At 33.7% G+C, this 14,635-nt stretch overlaps 1 protein-coding gene across 4 annotated transcripts in view; it reads right to left on the bottom strand.

The window, feature by feature from the left end:
* Positions 1-4,255: 4,255 nt before the first annotated feature.
* Positions 4,256-14,635, bottom strand: part of LOC114344813 (aryl hydrocarbon receptor nuclear translocator homolog) — a 357,658-nt gene continuing 347,278 nt past the window's right edge. For all 4 annotated transcript variants that reach the window (XM_050641369.1, XM_050641371.1, XM_050641368.1 and 1 more), the window contains one exon: positions 4,256-14,414. In XM_050641369.1, the coding sequence (XP_050497326.1) occupies positions 14,060-14,414 (355 nt within the window). In that variant the 3' untranslated portion in view covers positions 4,256-14,059. The remainder of the gene's footprint in view (positions 14,415-14,635) is intronic.

The raw sequence follows: 14,635 nt of genomic DNA, 5'->3' as shown, positions 1-14,635 counted from the left end.
ATGCCCTATAAATATGCCCTCGGTTTCTTGTATCACATATTATATCCGGTCTGTTTTGCACTTCAATCAAAAACCGTTCCGAATCGAAATTCATTGTAGGTGCTCACCCTATAAATTATCGTAAACATCTGCGGCAGCTACAAAAGTGGTCCGTCTGAATGGCGTTTGCCACTAGTGGACGCCGCTAGCAGTGAAGCTCAGCGACTGTGGCCGGCTACACTCACTCGTCTGGGGTTCGTGGTTCGTCGGCCACTATACATAAGAACCCACGGTAAATCATCGGAAGCTGCTTTGTGGATCCACAGAGTAGCGCTGCAGAGTGGCCCGTCTGGTTTGGGCCTTATACTCCTCGTTTATTTTGGTTTAAAGAGGTAGACTCCTGATTTTCTTCTAATTTTCAACATTCTTCTAGTAATGCTTTACTTATTAACTCCACGTTGACACTTACAATTATCGTATTCGCCATTTTGAAAAGACTTTGAAACGAATTCCGTCAGTGAAAATGTAAATTGATGACCTTTTCAATCTACACTTTCACTATTCATCTATCATCCACAGTGTACATCTAAAGTGAATAAGTCTAAATTCGCCTTAAGGATAAAGGCGAATCTACACTTATTCACTTTAGATGTACATTGCGGATGATTCATCCGCAATGAAAGGTATAAAGGCCGCGTCTCACCATCAAATAATTTGATCAAACAGTTTGAGCAAACTTGACGTACTTGAGGAAGTACGTCAAAGTGACGTCACAATTGCAGTTTTTTTGAAATTCTAAAAATCTGTGCTCTCACTATCAGTCTAGTTTGATCAAATTTTTTGTATTGAGTTGTCTAACTTGTTTGTACTTTATTTAAAATTAAAATTTTTCATTATTATCCACAATGAACACTCAGGATGTGACGTCACTAACTGTCACTTTCAGTTTGCTCAAACCAGTTTGATCAAATTATTTGATGGTGGGACGCGGTCTTAAACATACTCTTTATCTACATTTCATCCAAGATGCACATCCAAAGTAAACAGTGAACAAATTAGAACGTCTTCCTACTTTCGATGAACTGGCTGGATGATTCATCCACCGTGAACCCCTAGTGTAAGGTGTAAGCTTGTTTTTTTTTCTGATCATTGAACATTGCATGCCATCAAAACGCACTTGAATAATTTTTTTATACATAAAATGGCTTTTAAATCGAAAGACGAACATATGCATATATTTCTAGAAATATATCGTAATCATGAGTGCCTGTGGAATATTCAATCTGAGGACTACCATAAAATAAACATCCGTGAAAATGCATACCGGTTTGTATTAAAAGAGCTACATTACCTGGATTAAAAATATAGGCGACATAAAATCCAAAATCAAAACTATCCACACTCGCTATTGTCCAGAGTTAGCAAAAATTAGGAAGTGAGAAAAGAGTGGATCAGGAAGCGCTGATGTCTATTCTCTTCGTTTATTTTGGTTTAAAGAGGCAAACTCCTTCTGATTTTTTTCTAATTTTCGACATTCTTCTAGTAATGCTTTACTTATTAACTCCACGCCGACACTTACAATCGTATTCGCCATTTTGAAAAGACTGAAACGAATTCCGTCAGTGAAAATGTAAATTGCTGGCCTTTCAGTCTACACTTTCACTATTCATGTATCATCCGCAGTGTAAATCTAAAGTGAATAAGTGTAAATTCGCCTTTGCTCTTCTTTCCTTATTAATCCTCCGCAGGACTTCCGCATTTGTCGTATAGCTCATGTAGGATATTCTGAGCATTTTACGGTAACACTAGAGTTCGAATCCTTGGATTCTTTTTTGTGTTGCTTCTGTCATTGTCCATGCTTCAACACCATAGAGCAAGGTGGAGATTATTCTTTTCTCTTTTAGGTGCCATCTTCTTAGCGGAGGTTCGCGATAACTTCTGCAAATGTTCTCTATTTTGGAGTTTTCTTATTAAACTTTGAAAGTCTAATCCTGTCCATTCTTTGATGTTGCACAGCCAGGTCATCTGTCGTCTACCTGGGCCGCGTCGGCCTTCTATTTTCTCTTCTATAATAAGCTGAAAGAAGTTATACCTGTCGTGTGTCGTGTCTAAATATAGATATGTGTCCACAATAAGATGTTTTACGTTTCTTGACAATTTCTGTGAGTTCACGATTTCTATATTTGTCTATATTTTATTCTAAGATCTGCAAATAAAATGAGTTTTTTCCAAACTAAAAAAAATAAGGAAGAAGTTATTGTGTTACTAGGTTACTAGGGGCTATTGTTTAAGCTCAAAAGGGTTTTCATAACATTTATTGGTTCTTATAAAATTATGTTTCCTCGTTCCTCCTGTTATGCTAACATAGTCTCCTCATGCTCTTCTTCTATTTCTTGAAAATCGTACTACTTCTTGGATGTCACATAGCTCTCTCACTTCTTCATTAGATAATTTTACAGTGATATATAGAACATAGGCTATTGTTCGCATGTTCGTGGTTCATAACATTCTCTTCGTTGTTGAGTGTTTCTTCTCCAATCAGCTATTCCGGATTGAAATAAAAAAAAGGGAAACAAGGTTATGAGGAGTAATGCTGTATTTGGATCAATTCTATGGATATATCTATTATTACTGGATATTTTTAGTGTTTTTAAAATTTCTCAAAAATACAGTATAAAATCGAAAGGCCCATGAAAAACTGATGGAATAATTTTTTTATAAAAAAACTACGTTTTTTGTTATTTATACGTTTCATCAAGGGGAAAAGCATTTGCGGAGACGAGGTAGTTCATAAAAAATGGCGTCTAAGTGAACACCTTCATTGGATCCGTAGATACTTCTCCGATCCGATCCGACGTCGGATTGAAAATAAACTCAAGGTATATCTACACTGCAGTGGGAAGCCCGATCCGATATCGGACGATTTACGCTTTAATACTACGCACTACGCTTTAATACCTCGAGTTTGTTTTTAATCCGACGTCGGATCGGATCGGAGAAATACGGATCCAATGTAGGTGCAGCCAGTATTCATAGTAATGAAATGATATAAAAATGACGTATTAATAAAACACCTAAAAAATAATAGATCTCCAGAAAATGATGGTACTTATACTCACGGAACTTATTAAATGTGGAGGTGCTATTCTGACTAATCAAATATATAAGATAATACTGAGTCTGGAATGAGGAACAAATCCCGTAAAATTTTTCAATTATTGATTTTCTGCCGGAGTTTTCCAAAATCTTAAAGACAAAAATGGTAAATTCTCGATAAGTAAGGGCAATAGGTCGCTTTTTATGAACCGTCGCGTTTCTGCAGTTGCTTTTCCCTTGACAAATCGTATAAACTCAAAAAAACGTAGATTTTCAACAAAAAAATTTATTCCAAAAAATTTTCATGGGCCTTTCGATTTTCTGCCAGATTTTTGCGAAATCTTGAAAATGTTAAAAATGGTAAATTCTCGATAAATATTGGCAATACGTAATTTTTTGTGAACTGTCACGTTTTCGCAGTGTTGCTTTTCCCTTGACGGGAATTATACAGAGTGGCCCAAAAGTCTGGAAACGGCCAGTTATCTCGTAAATTGCTAGATACAATTGTACAAAATTTGAGATTGATTGTATTTAAGATTGAATTGTATTTAAGACCTTCCAGACTACATAAAATCATAAGTGTTACATATGGTTGAACTCGTATTGATTAGGAGATTCCAATAATGACTGAATATACAGGGTGATGAATTTGAAAAACCAAAGTTACTAATAATATAAGAGAAACGGCAAATCTGGCAACACTGCAAATATCAAATATGGAATCTCCGTATCCGAAAATAGGTGTACCTCAAATTTTGTACAATTATGACTAGCAATTTACGAGACAATTGGCCGTTTCCAGGCTTTTGGGCCACTTTGTATATACGGAACGGTATAAACTCAAAAAAACGTAGCTTTTCAACAAAAAATTTTTTTCCAAAAAATTTTCATGGGCTACCTTTCGATTTCCTGCTGGATTTTGGCCAATTCTTAAAAACATTAAAAATGGAAAATTCTCGATAAATAATATTAATACGTCATTTTTTATGAACGGTCTCCTCTCCGCAATTGCTTGTCCTTTAACGAATCCTATAAATTCAAAAAACGTAGATTTTCAACAAAAAAATTTATTCCAAAATTTTTTCATGAGCTAGCCTTTCGATTTTCTGCTGTATTTTGGCCAAATCTTAAAAATATTAAAAATGGTAAATATGGGATCTAGAAAATAAAACAAAAAATATAATTCTTAAAAGAATTTATTGACTTTTTAATAGCAATAAAATATAATTATTTAAATTTTCTAAAATCCTTCAAAACGATATAATAAATGTGCTTTATTTTTTTACAGAAAAAGTATAAATTAAAAATCTACAAAAATATTGACTGTCAAGTTATAAAAAATCAAACTGAAACATTGCTAATAGTAGGAATTGTACTTCACACAGTGTATATCAGTTTGTACCACATTGCAAAGCACAAGGCGGTTTAATATCTGTATGGATAAAATGAGTGAAATAACACCACATATCTCAATATTATTACTAAGTATGTACGACCACAAAATGCAAAATATCAATTAAAATTATAAATGCCACAATTTAAATGCATAATTTATTGGACATTCGGGGACATTCTTAAAAAAAGATTCCGTACGCCGATGACAAAGAGTGCGACCTGCTGAGAGAAATCTGGCAATACTGCCTAACACATTAACTCTCCCAGGTAACTAACCCAGGTGCTCCGATGAGGAAACGGCTATTCCGAAATACGTATAAGCACATAGTGGAGGTGCTGTACTGTAATCTAAATGCAAAATGGATTTCACGTATTGACATTCATCATGGATTGACAGGGTCAAATTAAACAACGTTATCTATTTGTTATAATCAAGAGAAGTACCTCTAGGAATAATTAAAACGGTCGAAAACATCTACCAGAACAACACAATAAAAGTAAAAGTAGAAGATGAACTAACTGACCAATTGAAGCTGACAATGGAATAAGCCTTGAGTCCTTTATTGTTCAACCTGATCAACTTAAAATAATCTGCTGTGCAGACGATGCAATACTAATCTCTGAAAGTGAAGATGATTTACAACGTATGCTGCACCAATTTAACGTAACTGCCAGAAAATAACATGTTAATTTAAAAAAGGGACAAAATGCATGGTTATAAGCATGCCCCGGAATCTTATATGGAAAAATTGGGGAATTTCCCCCACCACTTCCACACCGATCAGCTAAATAAAGAGAAATGACAGCCTATCTCGCTCACCAAGACTTTAACCAATCATTTATGTTAACACCATACCTGAATGTCACAAAATAAAATAATCAAACGAGGCTTAACTCGGCAATTTCAATTCTGTCAAAAGTAATGACAGTTAGAGTTAGAGTTATGTGCAAATAATTTTCTATTAGTTTACAGTTTTTATTGTATTATCTTTATCTTTAACGATTTATTCTTAGTAATTTCAATTTAAGTTGGTTCCTTATCCTTCGTCTGTAAAGTGTAGTTTTGTTTTAGTTACGAAAGAACTTTGGTGTTGTGTTAATAAAAAAACTAAGCATGGTTTATTATTGTTGTGTACAAATCATAGAAAAGTTAGAAAAATGCATAGGTAAATAGTAATTAGTTTATAACTGTTTTATCTGAAACAACAAATAAATACACGTACCTATATTGAGAAAAACATTGTCTAACTTTTTTATATCCCTTTTCCTTGCTAAATTTGACAGCAAAAATAACATATTTTGTAACTTGAGAATTCCGAATAATTTATGAGTATTACTTAGATATTATTTAAATAAAATACTTTAACAAGCTTAGCAAGTTGTGGTATTTTATTTTAATAATATAGGTGAGATTATTTCTTGTAAAATAAGAAGATATTTTAATTAGTAACGAAATTGTCCGCAAGAGGCGCTAAACGGATAAAATTAATGCTTGTCCATTTGAATTTCCCGCCAAATGGTGATTAGTTAACACATCGGACGAAAATGGCGTAAGGAACCAAATTTTTACAGTGAGTTGCCTATCTATCCGGTAATACCTTAGACAAGGAAAGAGAGAGGACGAGTAATCCTATGACCAAAAGTGAAGCCAAACTGACACCAGGGATTTTGATCATCGACGTATCTTTGGGGTATTGTTATGCATTGAGTATTTAAAATAAAAACATGAAATGTATTTAAAATGAAGAATTTGTGTACGGTAAATGTTTTATTAAGTTGCTCATATTACGTACATATGTTTCAATACATACATATGTTTTTATTACGAATTTTAGATGATAATTTACTTTATTTTTTATGAAATTTTAACCTTCAACGAACACCCACCACTGGCAACCCATTGTTATTTTTGACGTGACCGCCATGTTTCTGGTGACAAACAAACCAAAAACTGGCTTCACTTTTGGAACGTGTGTGTTAAATGGGTGTTACCCGTCCTCTCTTTTTTCCTTGTCTAAGGGTAATACTATATTATTTATCTATGGTTATACGAGCAAATACAATAAAACGTAAATTGGAGCTGGAAGGTCAGATAATAGAACAAGTGATGGAGTTTAAATATCTAGGCATCACACTATCTAGCTACGGAAAGCTAGAAACAGAATTGGAAGATCAAGTGAATAGAGCAAACAGAGCCGCAGGTTGCCTGAATGACACAATATGGAGAAATAAAATATCGGAAAAGAAATGAAAGGCAGAATTTACAAAACAGTCATCAGAACAAATAACCTTCGTTAACCGAAATAATTGGGGGAGATGATATTTCGTATAACAAGAATTTCGGTTAAAAATAACATTGTTTTTTGTCTTCTTCTATCAAATTACATAGTATTGGAGAGATATAGCTGCAAAACATCGTTGTCAAAGGAAAACACAAAAGAACATAAGATTTCGTTAAAAAACACTTACATGTTAATTTTCCTTAATTTTATTTTTTTTTTTTTAATTTACTTTTTATTAACGAAATTAATGAAACTGTCCGCCATTTCGGTTAAACGATGTTTCGGTTAAAAAGGTTTCGGTTAACGGAGGTTTTACTGTAATGACATACGCGACAGAAACACCACCTGACACAGAGAGGGCAAAAAGATTGCTCGAGACAGCGGTGATGAAAACGCTTCGAAAAATCGATGGTACGATTCTATGGGACAGAGCTGGAAGTACAGATATACGACGGAGATGCAAGGTGAACAACATTAACTGGGTAAAACATAGAAGAGTAGAATAGAATAACCACATAAGCCGAATGACAACAAATAGAGTAGTAAAGATAACGAGACGGTTCCCCATAGGAAGACGATCAGTAGAAAGACCACGAAAACGATGGAACGACAACTTACTGGAGGCACACTGAAAAAACAGACAGAGTCATATCTATACAAAAAGAAGAAGAAAGAAAGACATTCATCGTCAGTTAATCGAAGTTTATGGGTAAAAGTGCATATTTGATCAACATTTTCGCAAACGGTCGGAAAATATCGCAAAAGATCGGAGCGGAAGGCCTTCAGTTTCATCGCGAACTTCCGTTCGACCTTTACTGAATTCTCTACACCATTTGCGAACATGTTGAACATATATACACTTTTATAAACTTTGATTAACTGAAGATTAGAAGAATAAGTGAAATCCATTTTGCATTTAAAAAAACGTATCCACAGCATGAATTTCACAATGACGATAACAGTGACCGGGACTTCCATCTTCGAAGGCTGATAGGCCGACACTGAGCAATGCATCGAGACGAAAGGGGTGGGGTAAGAGAGAGGGAGCGTTGATGTGTAAGGCAGTATTGCCAGATTTCCCCGAGCATGTCGCACTCTTTCATAGGAAACCTTTTTTACAAATGACCCTCGTAAGTGGAAAATATGAATAAGAGTTTCAGTAAGAGAGAAAGGGGACAAAAGAGAAGTTAATGGTGTTGAAAAAGTACTATATTGAAAGAAAGGATGTAAGAGAATAAGGTAATGAAAAAATAAATATTAGATAAAAGTTATACAGATAATACTGTTACAATATGTTCTTAACGGAGTGGAAAAATCCCGAAAAAAGGAACGAAATGAGCAAGACTGAGTTTATTTACACTATTTTTATGTTTCTCGCTGATGCAATGATACAAAATATACATATAAGTGGAATACTATACAAAATTCAGACGCTAGTATGAGGTATGCGGTTGATACGGTCATGATGCCATTTAGTACTTCTAAGGTAATGAAAAATGCTACATATTTTCAAAGACACTTTATAAAAGAAGCAAAAAACCAAAAAATCGGGGCATAAATTGTGTTTCCATATAATTTAGGGCAAAAAATGTTACAAAAATTCACTTCGATTGTAAATTAATGACTGACAAAGCTGTCTACATAAATATTAACGTCTATTTTGCAATTTGCGGCAGATAAAATAAAGCTTTTTCTAAGAAGCAAGATAGGACTTAAAACTAACTGAAAGACAAGAACTGGTGATATGTTGAATTCACTATTTGTTTAAAAATTTGCCTATTTCAATTAAAACAAGGCGTGTTGAGTCTTATTAACTACAATACTATAAATGTATAAATTATAAATTCAGTACCTTTAAATCTATCAGCTTAGTTAAATAATGTTTTTTATTAGGTTTAGTCCATCAAATATTTAAAACTGAACATTATAGTACAGCTGGCTTGACTGTACATACATTGAACAGTAAAAAGAAAACATTAGTTTTTAAAAAGACCCTGAACTCTCAAATAACTCTACAAAAAAAAAACGAATAATAACATATTAACCCCCCGGAAAAGTTGGGTGGGCAACTTCCAGAGAAATGAACATACTGTGCATCTAATAAATGTAATAGAGAATGATAAATGGATGATTTATTCAGTACTGAATTTACTTTTTAAGATGCATGGTGCTATTTGTAAAATAGTTACGTATTTTTTCATAAAAAATTATAAAACTGAGTATACAGACTACTTCACAATATTAAGAATGAGATGGCTACACACAGGTGCGTATATTGGTTCGATTTGGTTAAAAAGCTTACATTTTTAGTCCAGGAAAATAACGATTTTTCTCGTGACACTGACCCGACCAGACAAATAAGCTATTTTGAGTAATATGGAGCTCTATAACAAGAACCAATATGTTTCCTGCAGTCGATTTTTTGACTTAATTAGTTATTTATAAAATACGGCCAAAAAACGGCTAATTTTCGCTTTTTTCCTTCAAAATATTGTTTTTTTAATGTACCTATCCTTATTTGTTGCTTAGAAAATTACAAAATGAGCCAGGCATTTAACATGGAATGTTGGATCTTGTGGTGCTTAAAGTATGTTCAAAATTTCAAAGCGATCTGTCAAATAGTTTAAAAATTACAAATTAAATTTTTTGGCAACAATATAAGTCAGAAAATAATGAAGTTACAGTGATTTTACGGGTAACTTATGAAATATGTTTATGCTATCAATACTATTAGAAAAAATGAAGAAAATCAATTTTAAAATTTGCAAAATTATTTTGCAAAACATATCGATTTTTGCTTATAAACATTTTGAATAATAACTTATTAACCATTGCATGTATGCCAGCAAACCAGACACAACAGAAGAAACGGACAGATAGTAAATAAAGAAAAAAGAAAAAAAAGGTAGACTGCAGAAATCGTTCAAGATATAGAGTTGAATCAGTAGTTATGGACAACAAGCAAACCACTAACAAAAAAAAATTAAAGATCTCAAAGAAATATTAAAGCTCGTACTACACAATCTAAAACCATGTTATAATTTCTTAAGAACAGCTGAACAAGGTGACTTTATTGATGATGTTTGCTATTTAAGGCGTAAAGGGGGTAATAGTGCGCAGGAGTGCGCATGATTCCCCCACGAACAGTGAAGTGGTAAATAATAAAGTTACCATTTTCCTTTCCAGAGGCCACAAAACTACACTAGAAAATCTATGATTCTTACATTTACTAACGAAGATTTACAAAATATGCAGCAAACAAAGTATGCAGCCAGAAATGACGGCAAAAAAATAAATGAAACGATAAAAGCTTTCGACATTCAAGATCGACTTCAAGAAAACGACGAACGGGTTTATGTACCTAAAGGAGCTACAAATGTAGGCTCTGTCTGTTGGTGGAAGAACTATCATGGCAGTTTATTGCATGAGTGCTGGAGAAAATTATATTCCACCCATGTTGATCTATCACGAGTTAAACCAGAAATTAAAAGAAAATCTCGAAAAATCGAAAAATCTTACAAGCTCACCAATGAAGATAAAATTGGAGAACGCCAAGGAAAAAAGATGATTAAGGGGCGTGAATCTCAAAAGAAAGGAGGGACAGAAACCAGCAAGAAAGGCAACTGTTCAAAAATGATTTGTTAAAAAATCTCTAGATATCTCGCAGACAGAAAAAAACTTGAAAGCAAACAAACAAGAAGAGAGTGCAAAAGGAGCTAACACCTGAGTAGTCTGATGTAACAGACTCTGATTTGTCAGATATTATCGATGAAGACAAATTATATGATATAAAATTAAGTTTCATTCCACCACCAGAAAACCAGCTGCACCTAGGGACATGTTGCATTTGCTGGAAAACAGAAAAGAACGATATTTAAAGAATTTTATAAAAACATTATTCAGTGCGCACCATTTACCTATCCGTGCGCATGATTACCCTCACGGATGGGGAATCGTGCGCAAAGTCACTTTTCGTTTTTAATATTCTGCTTTAGTACCTATTTTAGTACCTATTTCTGCTTTTAGTACCTATTTTCTCTAGAACCTATTTTAAATATTCAAAGTAGAATAATTAGAGCTTACTGTAACATACTAGCCGTTATGATAGATTTAAAGAATTTACAACAGAATCGATGTCTGCTTAAGTGCGTACCATTCCCCCACTTTCCCTTATGTAACATACACAGCTGAATTAAATACTGAAATCACACGAAGATAAAAGAGCGAAAATGTAAAAATACTACAATAAAACATTAAATGTTGAAAGAAATAGTAGTAAAACTACAAATCATGGAGGAAAACATAAAAATGCAAGCTTTTACGATGGAAGCAAAGTAATCTTCGATATAATATGAAATAACTACAAACTAAAAAATTTAAAACGTTTAGTGAACATTAAAATTAATTCAGTACCAGTATTTCCATCTTTAACAATTAGTTACATCGCTTAATAAATAAAATTATAAAAATAGTTATAATTATTCTAATTTTGGCTAAAGCATTTGCAAGGAAAATAAAATTCTACTCGATTTTTCACAAACATAAAATGTAATACTTAAATACGATAGTTGATAGAAAATTGCGACCAGTGTGCAGGCATCTGAATTAAGAGTAATATAGCAGTTTGCCAAATCTTAAGCTATACAATTTTGGACGTCACAACAGTTAGAAATAACAAACGAGTCTCGTTGATTCACCGAAGTTTATGTTGAGTTGAGCTGTTTAGTTCAGTTCTTCAACAACCCTGGTTAAATAAGACACACACGCTTCACTTACCCCACTAAGTGTCACTTATATCATATGGTTTCACTTTACATTGATCGGAGAATGATTAATCCAGGAAGTACCAATTCGAATATTGCTCAAAAGACTGCCAAACGTGTAGAAATCTTACGTTTTTAATAAAAGGTGTATTCGCGGAGCAAATTCTGAACTTATTCAGAGGGAGAACGCCTGCGCATTAAATGTTCGGAGGAAAAAATTCAGGAGCGATTAATTACAGGGACCCGAACCGTCAACTGTCAGTGTCAGTTGAATTCACACGTGGTATTTGTGTAATAGACGCCAAGTTTTGATTACCACTTGAAAGTCAACCAGAATTATCTCATTCAAGTGTTATTACATCAAGTAGTGCACAACAAGACGCAGAAATGTATTGTCTTCAACAAGGAATACTCAGCTGAAACTAAAATTAGACAATTTATCAAATATAGATTTTCATTTCAGCACATTAAGAATGATCACAATTTATTGAAAGTGTACATAATAACAACTGTATATTGAAACATTGTTTAATATTTAATATACTAAGTAATATTCAGTTAGAATATTATCATGGGTGAAGTATCAGAGTTCAAGCATTACATCTCAGTCTCAGAAATATATCCCACTGTTTTTTTGGTATTTATCTATAAAACAATCGTTGAGGCTTACAACCTGTATATAAATAGCAGAAACAAACAACAACAAATGACAAAAATGTCGGGATCGTCACGTATTGGCGTCACTTGACATTTGACAGGAGCTGCGTGGTGTCATATCTTCGGTTTCATTATATCATGGTAATTAATCGTACCTAAAAATACGACGTCAGCGCATGCCCAATTTTGTAATGCGCAGACGTTCTCCCTCTGGGTAAGTGCAGGATTTACTCCGCGAATACAGCTACAGTTCAGGCGGGATCTGTCGAAAAGCAGACCATAGGGAGGCTATTTTTTTACTGGAATCACTTATAAGGATGTAACTTATATAAATAATCATGATATGTGCCAATCCCAAACCGTGTGCTTAATTTTACTTTAATCTTCTTTCTTCTTTAAATGCCATCTCCGCGACGGAGGTCAGCAATCATCATAGCTATTCGAATTTTAGAGACGGCTGCTATGAAAAGTTCATTTGATGTACATCCAAACCATTCTCTCGGGTTGCGCAGCCACGATATTCTATACTTTAATAAAATCTGAAAAATCAATATTTGGTTTTTTTGGGTCCATATTTTCACCTATAACTCAAGAGAAATAAGCCAAAAAATTGTTTACAACTTAAAAAAAAATCCCTAGGCATTTTTATTTGACCGATTTAAATTTTCAGTTCATTTGAATGCTAGATCGTTTCTTAAGTTAAAAAAATCGGAAATTTAAAGTGCTTATTTTGGGTCCAGCTTAATTTTGAAAATTTGCAATTTTTGCGGGCGCTCGATTGCAAAATTATTATGCAAAAAGTATTAAACCTATCCTAAAAAAAATTTAGCACATGTTTTAGTAGTATTACAAAGTTTTTCTGGGCAAAATACGAAGACTAAGTTATGTTTAATGAGTCAAAAAAATTTATAGGAGAAACTCCATTTTTTGCACTTTTTTCCCAATTATTACTATTTTTTAACACATTCGCGGTCATGACTGCATATGAAGTCATTTAATCCATAAGAATACGTGTATAAAATGACAGCGTGTCCGCGAATGTGTTAAACAATAAACAATTTTCAATATACAGCTAGCCAAATATTATGTAAAACTGAACAAAGAAAATTATACCTCATATAATTTTTTTGTAAGAACAATATCTCTCGAGTTATAGGTGAAAATAAGGGCGCAAAAAGCAAAAATTGTAGATTTTTTCAGATTTTGTTAAATAAAAAATTAAGCACAAGGTTTGCGACTGGTGCATATCGTGATTATTAATACAAGGTATTATCCATTTGAAAATTATTGATAGCACAATAATTTTCAAACGGACAATACCTACCGAAGTGATTAAAAAAAAAAGAGTTCTACGGAAAATGTCGAACAGATATCACGTGAACTAATAGTGATATTTACGGAATCTCATATGTTATCAAATATTTGGTTCTATTTTATAAACCACAAATTATAAAATAAATCATTTATTTGATGTTTTGGACTTTCAGAATGGAATAAGAAGAAAATTGTGCATATGCTCTAAATGAGAGTGTTGATGAAAGATGGCTGGTAAAGATATAAAGGAAAGAAGCCTTACAAGGCCTTATTAATAGAATTGTCAGAATTGCGGTGAACGAACAAGTTAGAAAGATTAAATTATGTAGTTTAATAGCCTTCTTTTAGTTTACAACAAGCCAATTCTCACGATAAGTCTACTTAAATAACAAATATTGTTAATCGTTTGCCTAAATTAATAGTCTGAAGATACGATATAAGGTCGACCTTTTATCCATTAAAGCAAGTCGACCATATATCGGATCCTCTACTATAATGTTCCAAACTCTCTACAAACTGGTACTTCCAAGCTTACTCATCACTCGAATCTCATTTGTACAAAAATATATTATTCTACTCGAATGTTGTATTAAACATTGTGAGGTCCTCAAACGACGCTGCACCACCTTGGTCTAGCATCTGTAGCATATCTGAAAGTTCATGAGGTTGCGGCTGAGGTGGTGGCCCTGAACCGGACGATCCGGGACCTCCTTCTGAGGCTTGTGCTGAGTTCTGCCAGTTAGTCCATTGGTAAGCCGTTGCTGCAGCACTGGCTCCCGATCTTCCTCCACTCAACTGCGTGTAAGTTGGACCTGGCGACCGTGGACTGGGCTGGCTGTATTGATAGCCATCTGGAGCTTGCTGTGGCTGCCTTAAAGTCCAAGCCGCCGCTGCTGGAGTTGGACTTGTGGTGGTTCCTTTAGTTAACCTAAAATCATAGCACAAAGATTAACGGTGGTTTAAATAGATAACATGATAAACAAAGCTCAAAAGGGCATCAATATAATAAGGGCTCTATGTAGAGTATGGTGGGGATCAGACCCCAGAACATTGAAATTAATATACAATGGCCTAATACAATCACAATTAGATTACGGTGCTACTATAATTAATAATTTCTCTCAACAAAACTTTATGAAATTAAACAGA

Source organism: Diabrotica virgifera, chromosome 10 (assembly GCF_917563875.1).
Source record: "Diabrotica virgifera virgifera chromosome 10, PGI_DIABVI_V3a".
Classification (NCBI taxonomy): Eukaryota; Metazoa; Arthropoda; class Insecta; order Coleoptera; family Chrysomelidae; genus Diabrotica; species Diabrotica virgifera.
The sequence above is the reverse complement of the archived record's forward strand: the minus strand, read 5'-3'. Positions and strand labels throughout refer to the sequence as shown.